This window comes from Lobosporangium transversale (assembly GCF_002105155.1).
Source record: "Lobosporangium transversale strain NRRL 3116 chromosome Unknown BCR41scaffold_16, whole genome shotgun sequence".
NCBI lineage: Eukaryota > Fungi > Mortierellomycota > Mortierellomycetes > Mortierellales > Mortierellaceae > Lobosporangium > Lobosporangium transversale.
The window spans coordinates 351,508-366,085 of NW_019028994.1; the positions used below are offsets into that span (position 1 = coordinate 351,508).

At 43.0% G+C, this 14,578-nt stretch overlaps 4 protein-coding genes across 4 annotated transcripts; 2 read left to right on the plus strand and 2 right to left on the minus strand.

Annotated features, from left to right (window-relative positions):
* Positions 1-42: 42 nt before the first annotated feature.
* BCR41DRAFT_370313 (hypothetical protein) lies at positions 43-1,789 on the plus strand (the record flags this gene model as incomplete). The annotated part of the gene is made up of 7 exons (XM_022026522.1): positions 43-83; positions 393-411; positions 889-903; positions 927-1,022; positions 1,140-1,191; positions 1,250-1,432; positions 1,731-1,789. The coding sequence occupies 7 exons, from the start codon at positions 43-45 to the stop codon at positions 1,787-1,789; spliced, it is 465 nt and encodes a 154-aa protein (XP_021881887.1).
* Positions 1,790-2,570: 781 nt separating this feature from the next.
* Positions 2,571-6,014, plus strand: BCR41DRAFT_304951 (chitin synthase-domain-containing protein; the record flags this gene model as incomplete). Its single annotated transcript, XM_022020771.1, has 2 exons — positions 2,571-2,943; positions 3,286-6,014. The coding sequence occupies 2 exons, from the start codon at positions 2,571-2,573 to the stop codon at positions 6,012-6,014; spliced, it is 3,102 nt and encodes a 1,033-aa protein (XP_021881888.1).
* A 521-nt stretch (positions 6,015-6,535) lies between these two features.
* On the minus strand, positions 6,536-9,407 carry BCR41DRAFT_49519 (hypothetical protein). The gene has a single exon (XM_022030872.1). It carries the CDS (start codon positions 9,156-9,158, stop codon positions 6,744-6,746), a length of 2,415 nt encoding a protein of 804 aa, XP_021881889.1. The 5' UTR covers positions 9,159-9,407; the 3' UTR covers positions 6,536-6,743.
* Positions 9,408-10,789: 1,382 nt separating this feature from the next.
* BCR41DRAFT_421731 (hypothetical protein) lies at positions 10,790-14,113 on the minus strand. The gene is made up of 5 exons (XM_022030070.1): positions 13,970-14,113; positions 13,570-13,771; positions 13,008-13,444; positions 12,678-12,870; positions 10,790-12,531 (listed from the first exon to the last, which is right to left on the minus strand). Exons 1-5 carry the CDS (start codon positions 14,076-14,078, stop codon positions 10,905-10,907), a joined length of 2,568 nt encoding a protein of 855 aa, XP_021881890.1. The 5' UTR covers positions 14,079-14,113; the 3' UTR covers positions 10,790-10,904.
* Between the last annotated feature and the right edge of the window lie 465 nt (positions 14,114-14,578).

The window sequence follows — 14,578 nt, forward strand, 5'->3', positions numbered from 1 at the left end:
AATAATAATGATAATAAAAACAATGAGGATTGAGCTGTAGAAATGTCCGTTCCCATTTCCGAGATGGTGAAGTATGATGACAAGTACATGTACACATATATAGTTCATGTAAATGTATATATAGCCTTTTAGTATTCAAAAAAAAAAAAGGGTTTGATCCCAAACAGGAGGTTGATCATGTCCCATGTTCATAAAGAAAGACGCATCGCTTTCTAAAAGACGTATATAATATATATCAAAAGAGGAAAGAAAAGAAAAGAAAGGAAACAGATATATATCTGTTCAGGTTCAGTTACTGCACATTATTCCCTACATTCCTCCTCAAAGGGGATTCATATACAGCACCATCTGTATAACATGTAAATCCGTGTTGGATGGATTGGGCCCTGTAGATTTTTGGGTGACATTCATGTAAAAAAGAGATCAATCTAAAAATAGAACGCATCTTTTATATTTTCCGTTAATGTTTTTGTCAGCCAAATCAGTCAATCTGTTGAACCTAAACAAATCCCTCTCTCTGCTGTACGTACTCTCTTTCTCTTTTACTTACACAACAGTCTACATGAACCTGAGTTATTGTTACTACTGGCTGTGTGTTTTTTTTTTTTTTTTTTTTTTTTTGGGAAAAAATAAAAAAAAAAAAAAAAAAAAAAGGTGGCAGGGTTTGATCGATTTTTGTACAAATATATATTATTGGACCCATCGTGATTCTGCCTGCACCATCGTGATTTGTGATCGATCGTAGTTGCACTGCAGGAACAATTGGCAAGGAAGAAGGAAAGGAAGGGAAAGGGAAAGGGAAAGGGAAAGGGAAAGGGAAAGGGAAAGGGAAAGGGAAACAAGGCTTTTTTTGTTGTTGTTGTTGTTGTTGTTGTTGTTGTGTAATAGTCTATCCAACTACAGGTATACGTGAACATGTACGATAGACGACAAGAGTTTCTCTTTACCCTCATCATGCATCTGTATTACCTAGGCCTAAGGATTATCTGACGAGAGCAAATAAACGCAAGAACATGGCTTTTGTAAAACATTGGCAAAGACATGGAGATTGAGCAATTCTTTTTTACTTTTATGAAATGAAATACATGTATATACGCATATATATACAGTAAATGATTGCTAGGATCTAAAACGATGAGAGAAAGACAAATGTATTTGTTCGAGAGCATATAGAGAGTGTAAACAGGACAGGTAAAGAAGGAGTCTTTTTCTTTTATATATATTTATATGTATATATAAATATGTATAGATATAAATGTATTGACAGTAATGGGGGGTGTTGTTCGGTTAATTGATAAACAAGTTTATTTTTTACTTGTCAATGTAATACACCCTAAAACAAAGGCGTTGGCGAATAACGAGTTGATGGTGGTGCAAGGTTATAGTAAAAGAAAGCGAGATGGACAGATGAACATGGCCACTTTAAACACAAGTAAGTAAAAAAGTAAAAATGTTTACATCCAGTTAGCCTGTGCCTGTTGCATAATGTCAAATACTTTCACAGCCAAAAGAAAGAAATTTTTTTGTTTTTAATACTGCTGGGAAACTTTAAAAAAAAAAAAAAAAAAAGCCTTTGAATGGTGAATGGACCATCATCTTTTAATCTCATCTCTTTCATTTGTCATTCTTCCTCTTCTTCATCCTCCTTCTCCTCCTTTCCAGCTAGCACACAGGCACTTGCTTCTTTCATTAGCATCCATATCATTTGCCAATTCCACTTTGTCTTTGAGATATAACCCGTGGGGGTGAGAGTGTGAAGAATAACGTTACAGAGGTATGTGTTACATGAGTTTGGTATATGAACAATATAAAAATGACAATGTATATATTTCTTCCCCCCTAAAGAAGATATCAAACTCATTCCATTCCACTCAAACACTCCACACCATTGCACACCAACACATTCATTAATTCAATATACCCTCGTCTTCTCTATTGCTCACAAAGCTACTTTTTCTTTTTCTTTTTCTTCTTCTTCTTTTCTTCTCTTCATTCATTCATTCACCCATTCACTCATTCACCCATTCACTCATTCACTCAAGCATCCATCCTTCTTCTCCACATATTTCTGTCCTTTTATTTTTTTTTTTTATTTTCTTCTTTCTTCCTTCTCTCTTTACTTTTTTCATTTCCACATTCTTGACACAGCACACTTATTTTTTTTCTGTTCCTGAATAATTTTGAAACAAAACTCACGACGATCGACCCCAGACTTCGTTCTTTCAAAACCAGACCAACGAACGAATTATATCCCAAAATAGTGTCTGTCCTTCCTTCCTCCCCTCCCCACTCTCTCTCCTTTGCTCCCCTTGCTCCATCCCCAATATCTCTAAAGAATCAACAGTAACTGAACAATTACTGCAAGCAGGGGAAAAGAAAAAAAAAACAAAAGCAAAGCAAAGCAAAGCAAAGCAAAGCAAAGGACCTTTAGTCATTTCCTTCCTCCTACCTTTTTCCTCATCCTCTTCTTCCCCTCCCTCCTCCTTTCTATAAACCCTTTTATATATATATATAAACGCCCTTTATCTTATTCTTTTTTTTAATAGAATCACCTAATATCAAAATAAATAATGTCTGGCAGACCGAGCGGTGTGGGGCCCCGTCGAGGGGCGACCCTGAATCGTGGCAAGACCTTGTCTCGGCCAGATCGATTCCAGACTCCAGAGACGATGTTCAAGAAACGAAAGGAGAATGAGCCCGCGTCCTGTTGGGTGATTTGTTCCAGAATCGTCACCTGTTGGGCTCTACCCCCGTTCTTACGTTGGGCCGGCATCCATGAAAAACCCGTTCAACAGGCCTGGCGTGAAAAGGTCACCCTTTGTTTCATCATCCTGTTGATCGGAGGAATGGTCGCCTTCTTGACCATCGGATTCGCCTTCTTGCTCTGTCCTTCCGACCAGAGACAAGGTCAACAGAACTTTGTTCGATTCAATGATACTCAAGGTAAAATTTTTTGCTTCTGTTGTCATCAAAACGGATCTAGGAGAAAGGAGATAAAGAGAGAGAGAAAAGGAGAGGGAGAAAGGACTAATTGATTCGCAAATTAAAGGATGGATAGTCTCTATGGCAGTTCTCCCCCTTCCTCCTTTCATTATCTTTTGCTTTTTTGCTCTCATTCCTTTTTTTTTTTTTTTTTTTACCACAAAAGAGATGGAGAGAGTTGTTGAAAGGAAATTACGGTGTGTGCTATATGTATCATATTATCAATGTCGATGACAAAAAAAAAAAACTAACCCCCCTTCCTTGGCCTTTGTGTTATAATATATATTTTTAACAACTCCTCAGCTGCCGGTCTTTATGGTATCAATGGCTATATCTACGACTTCCGCAAAGGTACTTGGCCTCCAGGCTTCAACGCCAGCAACTTCAAACCAGCGGGCGATATCAGCAACATCTTTATCCATGGTCGAGACTCAATCAACTGTCAAGGCCTCACCAGTACAGCAGCTCAATTCGATAACTGTCATACCGCTGCAGGAGGATGTAACAATCACGTGGCGACCAAGGAATATCTCAACGGCCTGGGGATCTTTGATGACAACAAACGTAAAGCGGGCTATGATTGGAGTCAGATGGGATTGGAGGAACTTTCCAACTACATGGTCATCGATGGCAATGTCTTGAATCTGGATCGGTATTTCCAACGATATAGACAACCCATCCAAGGAGACGAAATCGATGCCATCTTTCGACATGTCAGGAGCTTACCCATGCCCTCCGGAGGTCGTGATGCCACAAAGCTCTTCTTCCGACGAGAGTCTGTCAAGGCGAATGTGAATTGTTTGGTCGACAAGTTTGGTGCGGGATTCATCGATAAGGCCACACCGGGTTGTTTCGCCGCAGATCTGTTCATGTATGTGTCCCTGACCGTGGTCTTGGGCATTGTCCTCTCTCGTTTTGCGATGGCCATCATCTTTGACTGGTTCCTCTCTGCAAAATTGGCCAAGCCTCCGGTCAAGCCCAAGGTCCATACCATGGCCTCGGCCGCATCCTCTGGTTCATCCATCTCCGGTTCCACCATCGTCGGCTCTGCCGCTTCTGCCAACTCTGGGAAATCAGGTGCCCTGTCTCGATCCCCCACCAACACCAGTATTGCCGGTGGAAACGTTTTGGAATTGCACACAGTCTTGTTGGTCACCTGTTACTCCGAAGGTGAATCATCCCTCCGTACCACCATCGAGTCCTTAGCAGCGACTGAATACCCCGACAACAAAAAGTTGCTCTTTATTATCTGCGATGGTATCATTACAGGATCAGGCAATGACCGTTCAACGCCCGATATCTGTGCTAGTCTAATGGAACTCGACCCAGCCTTTGATTCAGAGCCCACGCCCCAGTCCTACATCGCCGTCGCTGCAGGATCGAAACAACATAACCGAGCCAAGGTCTATGCAGGCTATTTCCGTTGGAAGAACAAACGTGTGCCCACAGTGCTGGTGGTGAAGTGCGGTAATGAGGAGGAACATGAGAAGCCCAAGGCCGGTAACCGTGGAAAGCGTGATTCCCAGTTGATTTTGATGAACTTCTTCTCACGTGTGACCTATAACGACCGAATGACACCTCTGGACTATGAACTCTTCCGGAAGATTCAACATCTGATGGGCGTTACCCCGGATCGATTCGAGATTGTGTTGATGGTGGATGCAGACACAAAGGTCTATCCGAGTTCATTAAGGCTGTTGATGAACTGTATGAATAACGATCCGTTGATTATGGGGCTCTGTGGAGAGACCAAGATTGCGAACAAGCGCCAGTCCTGGGTCACGGCAATTCAGGTATTCGAGTACTACATCTCACATCATCTTGGAAAGGGGTTCGAGTCCGTCTTTGGAGGTGTGACCTGTTTACCAGGATGTTTCTGTATGTACCGCCTCAAGGCCCGGAAGGGCGATGACTGGGTCCCGATTATTACCAAACCGGAAATTGTTCAGGAATATTCACAAAACATTGTCGAGACACTCCATCAAAAGAACTTGTTGCTGTTGGGAGAGGATCGGTTCTTGACCACGTTGATGCTTCGTAATTTCCCACACCGAAAGATGATGTTTATGCCCCAGGCGATCTGTAAGACAGTTGTACCGGATGAGTTCAATGTGTTGTTGTCTCAGAGACGTCGTTGGATCAACTCTACGATCCATAATTTGCTCGAATTGGTGTTGGTGCGTAATCTGTGCGGGACATTCTGTTTCTCGATGCAGTTTGTGATTTTCATGGAGTTGATCGGAACAGTGGTCTTGCCCGTGGCGATGATCTTGACGTTTGTCCTGATTGCTAATCTGGCGGTGATGACGATTGAGACGATCTCACAGGCAGTGCCGTTGATCCTGTTGGTCTTTGTCATGACCATGCCCGCGATCCTGATCTTGTTGACGACTCGAAAACTGATTTATATTGCTTGGATGTTTGCTTATCTCTTGGCTTTGCCTGTCTGGAACTTTATCCTTCCCGTGTACGCCTACTGGCATTTCGATGACTTTTCCTGGGGAGAAACCCGCAAGGTGGAGGGAGAAGCCAAGGGAGAAGCTCATGGAAATGCAGATGGAATCTTTGATGCCTCTCGTGTGCCTCTCAAGCGTTGGGATGATTACGAGAAGGCTCGTGTTCGACAAGTGAAGCGTATCGAACGTGCAGAACGTCAACGGGCTCAGGGATCACCCTATCTTCAATCGGCTGCACCGAGTGTCTTTACGGCGGATGATAACGAGTCGGATATGATGAGTGATCTGGGTCCACAACAACAACATTATGATTATAACGGTCGTCAAGTCATGAGTACTCCGCTGGTCGGGAACCAGGCTCGACCTATGATGGGTCTTGGTATTGGACCAGGAGGTCCTCCAGGAGGTGTTCGATTTGGTCCTCCTTCACCTGGCTTCCAGCCCATGTCTCCTAATAGCCCTGGTGGTGGCCCTATGCCCACAAGTCCTATGATGCCCCCTCCTGCTAGCCCTGGCGGCATGCGGAGGAATCGCAGTAATGCAGGACAAGGATCACCTGCTCCTCCACCACAGTAGATAATAGATATATATATATATATAAAATACCACTGCATATTGTCTGTACACACTACATTATTCCAAAAAAAAATAAAAAAAAGAAAGAAGGATACAAATAAATATATATATATAATCTCATTCATTGTATATAAAAAAAAAAAAACCAAAAAGGCATGGGCAAAGATAGCAATTGAATCTCCTCTTTACTCCTTTTATTTTCTTAATGTGTTTCGAATGTTGCCATGTGTGTGTCCAGTAAAGTGTTTAAGATGGAGTTACATGTACAAATATTATTGTTACACATTAAAGTTTAAAGGGATGCATCATCTACATGTATCAAATTTTATTTTTTTTTTCTTTCTTTTGTACGACTCCTCTGATTTGCTCGTTTTGTTGGCAAAGTTTAATTATTTTATTTATTTGGTAAGCAAAATGAGAAGAGGCATGTTGATTTGTTTAAAGGCATGCAAGCTAAAATGTAATGCAGATGAATGAATAATTGGACAAAAAACAAAAAAAAAAAAAAAAAAAAAAAAATATGTGTGTATGTGCAAAATGGGGAGGAATTTGTTTTTTCCCTTGATAAATGTGTAAAATAAAAAAAAAATATAAAAAAAAAAAAGATGGTCTATGTGCATAATAGGAGTAAACAGGGGAGGGGAAAGTAAGGAATGAGTCCAAAACTGTAAATTAAGATGAAGCAATCAAAGAGTGCTTCTGATTTTTTTTTTTTTTTTTTTTTTTTTTTTAAGCTGATCCATCAAAGGTCTTTTTTCGGACACGAGGCATGCGTCCACCCATACGAGGCATATCACTCTCGTCCTGTTGTGAAATTCCTGACCTTTGTGAAAGATCAGAGGCTGTATGTGAAAGAACACCTCTTGTGGCTGTCTGATACTGACTGCTGTTATTAATGCCATTATTGCCGCCGTTGATGCTATTGTTATTATTGTTGCTGCCGCTGCTACCGCTGCTACTGTTGTTGTTGTTGTTGTTGTTGTTGCTGTTGTTGTTGGTGTCGCCATTGGTATTATTGATCTTCATTTGTGGCTCACCGTTGACACCATCATTAAAAGCGTTGTAGGGTACTGGGGGAGCATCCAAGGATGATCTTAATTCGCTGGTAACAAGGGCTGTCATGCTGGCAGAGCGGAGCGAGGTTGGACGCGTGGATTTTGGGATAGGTGGTGGAGAGGATGTTTGGGTGATAGCTGGCTCTGCAGCAGGCATGGCTACTGGAGATGGAGTCCTGATCGATGTAAACGGAGCTGGGACACGAACAGGAGCTGGAGCCTGGACTGGGGCTGGAGTGAGACTCGGGCCTGCAGCGGGGATTGGATGGAGATCAGCAATTGAGGCGGGTAGTGGTGCTGTATGTCGCACAAGGTCTGGCGCAGAAGATTGCTTGAGACCCATGGAATAGAGCGGAGATTTGATGACTGGCCTTTCCAGTAACGAGGGTTCCAAAGGATCGTCCAGAAAATCGTTAAAGTAGTCGTAGAAGCTAGAAGAAGGAGGCTCGACATTTATAGGGGGCAAGATGCTTCGTCTTACGGGGAAAGGTGAGGGTGGTGGTACAGAGAAAACAACGGGAGGAGGAGGACGATAATAGGGATTGAGTGCTGGGTCGATGGGTGGAGGAGGAGGATGGTATGTTGGGTCGTATTGCGAATTGTGTCGGGTGGTTCCTCCATCTGCAGAGACATAAACAGATCCCAGAGGGCTGAGAGGCTGAATTGGAGATATGGACCGAGGTACCTCTGATGATGGATCATTGCGTGGTCCAAAGCGCTGCTGTTGCTGCTGTTGCTGCTGTTGCTGCTGTTGAGAGGGTGGGGGAGGAAGGGGAGGGGCGGTAACAAACTGCTGCGAGAAATGTCTAAACTCGTGAGGATGGTTGGCTACAGGTGGAGGAGGAGGAGGAAAGTCCATGGAATGCGAACGATGCGGAACCCATGGTAGGGATGAACGACGCCCATGGTCCTCGCTACGTCCGCGAGCGGAGCTATCCCATCCGTTGTTGTTGCTAGTGTTGTTGGTTAGATTAAGTGGAGCGGAGCTCCTGGATTGACTCTCGCACACCACGCCTGCTGGGAAACTTTCATGTCCCGAAGGTTGGTCTACTGGTACCATGGTTGTATTACTTGTGGTGGAGGAACTAGTGTTAGTGGTGGGGGAGGTCTCCCGGGACCGGAGTTCCTCATGACTCTGCTGCTCCTGCAAACGCTGTGATTGATCTTGCAAGCCATTTTGATCCTGAGACCTTGGGACAGGCCCGTACAGGTCTTGGACAGGCGGGACCTGCTGATAATACTCTAGGGGTGATTTCTTGTTCCACCACTCTGGTTGTTGTTGATGCAGTTGGCGTTGGCGTTCGTCTTCGTAATCGTCGCTGTTCTGTCCTATGCTACGGGCATTAGAAATGAGGCCTTGGCCAGGTAAGAGTCCGTGGACAGAAGATCCGCTCCGATGATGTTGACGGACAGAGTCTGTACCAGAGCCTCGTCTGCTACGACCACCTGCAAGGGCAGCAGCAGCAGCGGCCATCATGTTTTGACCACTGCCTCGGAGACTTGATCTTGATCCTCCGATTTCAGTCATACGCTGCTGTTGGTGATACAGTTCAGCCTCCCGTAGTTCATTTCCACGCTGTTTGAGCCTGTTTCGATCTCTTCTCCTACCCCGACATATTACGAGGATCAGGGCCAGGACGACCAAGAGCACTGCAAGACCGGCTCCAGCAATGATTGCAATCACATTCTGGGGTAGACCTCCTTTGCCACCACCGGTACTTGCATCCGAACCTGAGAACAATGTTGTAGTTGTAGTTGTAGTTGTTTGAGTGAGAGGAGAGGTTGAAAGGGAGAATGTAGGGGAGAATGTTGCCATAGTAGTTGAGGCTGTCAAGCGCAAAGATGTCGTGACAGGTTTGGCAGGACCTGGTGGTTTAGGTGTTGTGGAGGTGGGTTTTGGCTTTGGCTTTGGTTTTGGTGGATTTGTAGGTTGAGGATTCGGAGGGTCAGGGACGACAGCCATGGGTGGGGTTTTATATTCCTGAGCGATTGGAGTTTTAAGTGAGAGTGGTATGGACGAGGGGGAGGATGACCCCTGACGGGAAGGACGACCCTTTCCGCTGGACGGGCGTAGTGTAGAGGAAAGCATTGTGCTTTCGATTGATGTTGAAGTGAATGGGATGGACAGGATAGGATAAGGATAGGATAGGAATGCAACAAGGATGGGGTGATTGAGAGGGCTGAATAATGAAATATCTAATGAAGCGCGACCGTTAAACCGAGGGGAATGAGACAAGCCCTTTTTTTTTTTTTTTTTTTTTTTTTTTTTTTTCTTTGTTGAAGAGAATGGGGAATGAGGAATGAGGAATCAAAAAAAAAAAAAAAGAAAAAAAAGCAAGTGAGTGAGTGAATGACCAAGAAAAAGAGAGAAGGAGAAAGAGAAGGAAAGGAAGAAAACAAAGAGTGGATTCAATGGGTCAAAAAAGGATTGTTGGATTGTTGGATTGTTGGATTGTTGGATTGTTAAGTGACAGTCAACCTTTTAATGAAAAGGAAAACTTGTTACTGTTGTGATACAGTTTCTACCCTAGGAGATTTATTTTCTTTACATTTCACACAAAAGAGGAGGCGATGGATATTTTCCTCATCGCCCATCCGATGGTATCGATCTCGAAATTGTTGTACAGCCCCCTTCCCATCCCATCCCATCCCCCTTCATTCTCCATCATCATTCTCTTGTCCTACTTTTTTCTTACCTTTACTTTCCCACTCTTATTGGTCTTGGAAGAAAAAACCTTTTGGTTTGTTATTTGTACGCTGTTGCATGTTTATTATGTTGTACAAATTTGTGTTGTGTGTGTATTGACTATCTCCATCATGCCCATGCTATGCCATTTACACTCTTGCACCTCTTGCCATTATGCCATGCTATCCTCCTTCCCCTACTCTCTTGGCATGACCAACCAAAACAGATGTAAACAATCCATCCAAATTCATATCTCAACGTGCGCACGTTTTTTCTTTTTTTATTTTTTATTTTTTTTATTCTGCCATGTTGTCACGCTCTTTGGCTATGATTCGATCGCTTTACTTTTGCTTCTTTTGCACAAGCCTTTTCTTTAAAAAAGAAGGAAAAGAAAACAAAGAAAAAAAAAAAAATGTCATCATGTCATTTCCATCAGATCCTTTTTTTTTTTTTTTTTTTTTTCATTTCATTGTTGTTCTGTTTATGGTTGGTGCCCTTTATTCTTTGTTTCTGAGTAGCATGAACGTGAACATATCTTCTTTCTTTTCTTTCTTTTTCTGTCTTGGATGTTTAAAAATAAAAAAATATAAAAATATAAAAGGTCTCTTTATCCAAAGAAGTAAAAAAACAAAAAGAAAGAAAAAACCTCCTCCTCCTCCTCAGATGGCTATAGATCGAATGCAGGTCTTCAGATGTTGCAATGGATTCAAGTCACATTGTTCACACGCTCCAAAGAGGATAGATATTTTAGATTTGTATTTGTTATGCATGTCATGTGCAAATCAGGGTTAGAGGCGAAATGCTCATTAATTTTATCCCTCCGATGCATGCACTGAAGCAAGGGTTAATGCTAATGGCATGCAATCAAAATTTTTTTATTTATTTCCCTTTTGGTCGATGCGGGAAGTCCCCTCACCGCAAAATTTTTTTTTTTTTTTTTTTTTTGGTTCTTTTCTTTTCTTACATGGTGTCAATGCAGCTTGTTGCGGCTATATAAATGCTCATCTACATGCTCATTTCTCATGTCAATTATCCGAAACGATTACAATTTATGCTTGTGCTTGTGCTTGTGCTTGTGCTTATGATTATGGCTATGAATTAGATTATGATTATGATTATGACTATGATAGTTGCTGCAAGCCTCCTTGTCTACTTGTTGACAACATAACTTGGTGCGCAGAGGAATGTGTACACCTCTCCATCCTCAAGCCCACTGTCTGAAAACGTCCATCGACTCGACAATCGACCTGCTCGTTCCCTTGCCCTTCGTCCAAGCACCACCACATCATACAAATCATCCACCAACATCCTGTTCAGATTAAAGAAATTATGTCGGATCGAATGAATGTTCACATCCAAACTCGTCGTATCAATCACATCCACATCCAACACCTCTCCCGTAGGTCCATACACCAACGTCCGTGGATGACGACCCAGTGATTTCTGACGCGTTAAAAGCTCACTCCAAAACAACGCTCCATCATGTGCATCCGCATACAGCGTAATATGTGGACAGTATTTAGACAGCGTCCAGTAATCCTCCTCTAAAAAGATCTCCAAATCTGCATCTGGATTGAGCAATGTGAACGTCGCAAGCTGGATCGGTGTCGTCGGATCATCCGAATTCGAAAAACTGTCCGAGATTGCCGCCTGTTGAGTCGATGATCTCGTTGTCTTGAAAGACCTTCCCGACATCGTATCTCGATACCGGACAGAGGCCCTCGCATGTAACGCTGTCTTGCTTCCACCATGAGCCGACTCTAACGAGGGCTCTTCCACAGCCACGACCTCACGTTCCGCAACCACCCCATCAAAGTATCCCTTCCGAAGTGCTGATAGAACAATCCGTGCTCCCATACTATGCGCCAGAATATGCACCCTTCGGAACCCTGCCTCACGCAGATCCTCAATAAACTGTCGCAAATCCTTGGCAACAACATCTGAACATCCAACAGCATTCGCAGTGAAATAGCCTAATGTGGTGGAAGATGGCCAGTTGAAAACAAATGGTTTGATATAGGGTGGAAACTCTCCCAGTGAGAGCAATTGACCAAGGCGACCAATTCCATAGGTGAGCGGACAATTATATCCATGAATAAACACTAGTGCCTCATATCCTGCTCTTGACGCTGCCAATGCTGAGGGCGTTTTCCCATCAATATCCATCACCTGACGCCAACCTTCCACCATCAGTCCTTCCTGATTGAGTCGCTTCCTCCTACCATACTCCCCCGACCGACGACGATCCTCAGGGCTGTTTGAGGGTCCGTCCAAGATAGCATCGGCAGGGCCATAATCCGAATCATCACTGGCACTGCCACCGCCGTTGCTTCCTTCGGCTTGGTTAGTAGGTACGAGCAAAGTCGGTACCGGTGTTTGAGATGTCGAGCGATCACGACCAGCATCACTGCCCTCGATCACCACATTCTGACCTTCAGTCCCCATATTTGGTGGACAGATCCGTCGAATAACAACCTCATTCACATCACCCCGACGTCTACTCCTGATATATCCCGGTATAAGGATACCCCGATCCGTGTACCGTACCACAATTGACTTTGAAAGAGGTATACTCTTCTTGGATTTCCCATTACGGAAGCTGCCACGGATAGAAGGACGAGTCTGTAAACTCTCTGCGAATGTTGAAAGAAAAGACAAAGGGTATGATAATGCAATCGATGGTGCCTCCAGATCCTCCTTTGCTATATGGTCCAGTTCTGATCTGTAGATTCCTTTGCCAATTATCCGAACAAATGGGAGATGGTGGAAGAATTTGCTAAAAGATGTTTGCAAGACAATTTTTTTTTTTTTTTTTTTTCTAGTAAGTAATTGCACATCCATAGACGTTATTTCTGGCCAAGTCAGGGACTACAGAGAGGAAAAAAAAAAAAAAAAAAAAAAAAAAAAATGACGAGGACATACCCAGAGACTGAGCATTCTACAGCTGCTGCACCATAAGATAACCCTTTTGGATCCCGTGCTGCTTTGAAAGCAGTTGAATCATCCTTATCAATAGAGTTTTTGCAAAATCCAATCCGAATGTTGTTGAATGCATTGCCAGTTCCATACTCCTGACTCTTGAATGGTCCAATGGGCTCACCATGGTCCCAAATGCCTATGATATGGGATAGGTAAGTTATTAAAATGAAAAAGAGATGATAGAGTTGCAATTTGCTTCATAGTCGGTATTTTTTTTTTTTTTTTTTTTTTTGTATATATATATATATAAAAAGAGTCATCCCCGTGCCATACCTTGTAATGCCTCTCCTGTAAACGTATGATCTGTCCATTCTCCCAACCCATGGGGCCGACCTTCTTCATCAAACTCGCCAACATAAGAGACAGAACTTCGTTGGAGACGATACTCATCCTCATCCCAGGAGACATAGGAAAACATGATGGTCCGATAGTTGACACTTCTGGAGGATGGGCTTGGGACGTCTCGAATACGCCACCATTTCTTAACATTGAGCCATTGAGCACGTAGGACAATGCGAGGGTAAACAACACGGAGAAAAACCACGGTCCCCAAAGTAAAGACTTCCAAGGATGCAAGCACAATGAGGACAATCTTGGCTCGCAGTGCATTCTTGCCATCGGGGTCCGCCTTGGCTTCGGGTCCGTTCCTGACTGTCTCAAAGAAGGATCCTTTGTTAATTACAAATAGTACTAGTGTCGCTAACACTAGCCTAAAAAGACAAGATTTAGGGACGTTAGATGTCTAATGGCTCGATACCATTCCACAAGGGAAAGGGATCTGCATGTTCAATTGAGGGATTTTTTTTTTTTTTAAAAAAAAAAAATAGTATTTTACCAGTAGAAGCACCAACGGACAACAATAGAGACCTTGACAACGACATAAATCATGAGAATGAGGAGAATGATAATCAGCAAAAGCTCTGGCCAAGAGGAAGCCAATTCCAGTCGTTGCGCTCCAATGCCTATCAAGCTCAGAAAGAGGGCAATGACAATAGCAGAGAAGATGTAACGTCGTGTGCTATGACGTCTGTACTGACCTGCAAGGGGGGGGAGGGGAACATGTAAGGGGAGAAGAGAAAATGGACCCAATCGTTGAAAAACAATAGACAGCAATTAATATAATTAGCAACAATAGCATTGGTGATATGAATGGATGGGCACTATTTTTTTTTCTTTTTCTTCTCCTTCTTCTTCTTCCAATTGCTTTCACACAATAATAGCAAAAACAAACATGCCATGTGCTTTTCTCCTCATTTTGCGGTGGATCATGAATCGAAATGTGGGTATAAGTGTGTCGATGGATGGCTCGACAGAAGAGTCCGATGGCGGTCTTGTAGAGTCCATGTTTGAATTAGAATTGAGGAGTTTTTTTTTTTTTTTTTTTTTTGTTTTGTCGGTTCCAAGAATGAAGGATCAGTCAAGGTAATTGCTGTGTTTAGAGAGGGAATATGTATGTATGATTCAAGTTTGCAGAATCACATTCATAAAACGCATTCACTCAATGCACAATGTTCACCAACACAAAAGGATATTTCTTCTATGTTAAATGATGTGCAATGAATGAAGGTGAAAGAGAAAGAGCGGGAAACAGTGGGTGGACGTGAATTAGAGGAGAGGGGGAAAAAAGAGAAAAAGAGAGAGAGAGAGAGAGAGAGAGAGAGAGAGAGAGAGAGAGAGAAAGAAGATTGTGCGGGGCGAAGCTCCTCTTTGTTAATAAAATTGCTTGGCGGCCAATCAGTCTCACGCCGCCATCATTTGTATCCAATATCCAAATAAAAAAAAAATATTCAGGTCCTAATAGTCATTGGGTAATGAATGGAGCTGTTGCGCCACCAATGTCCTCA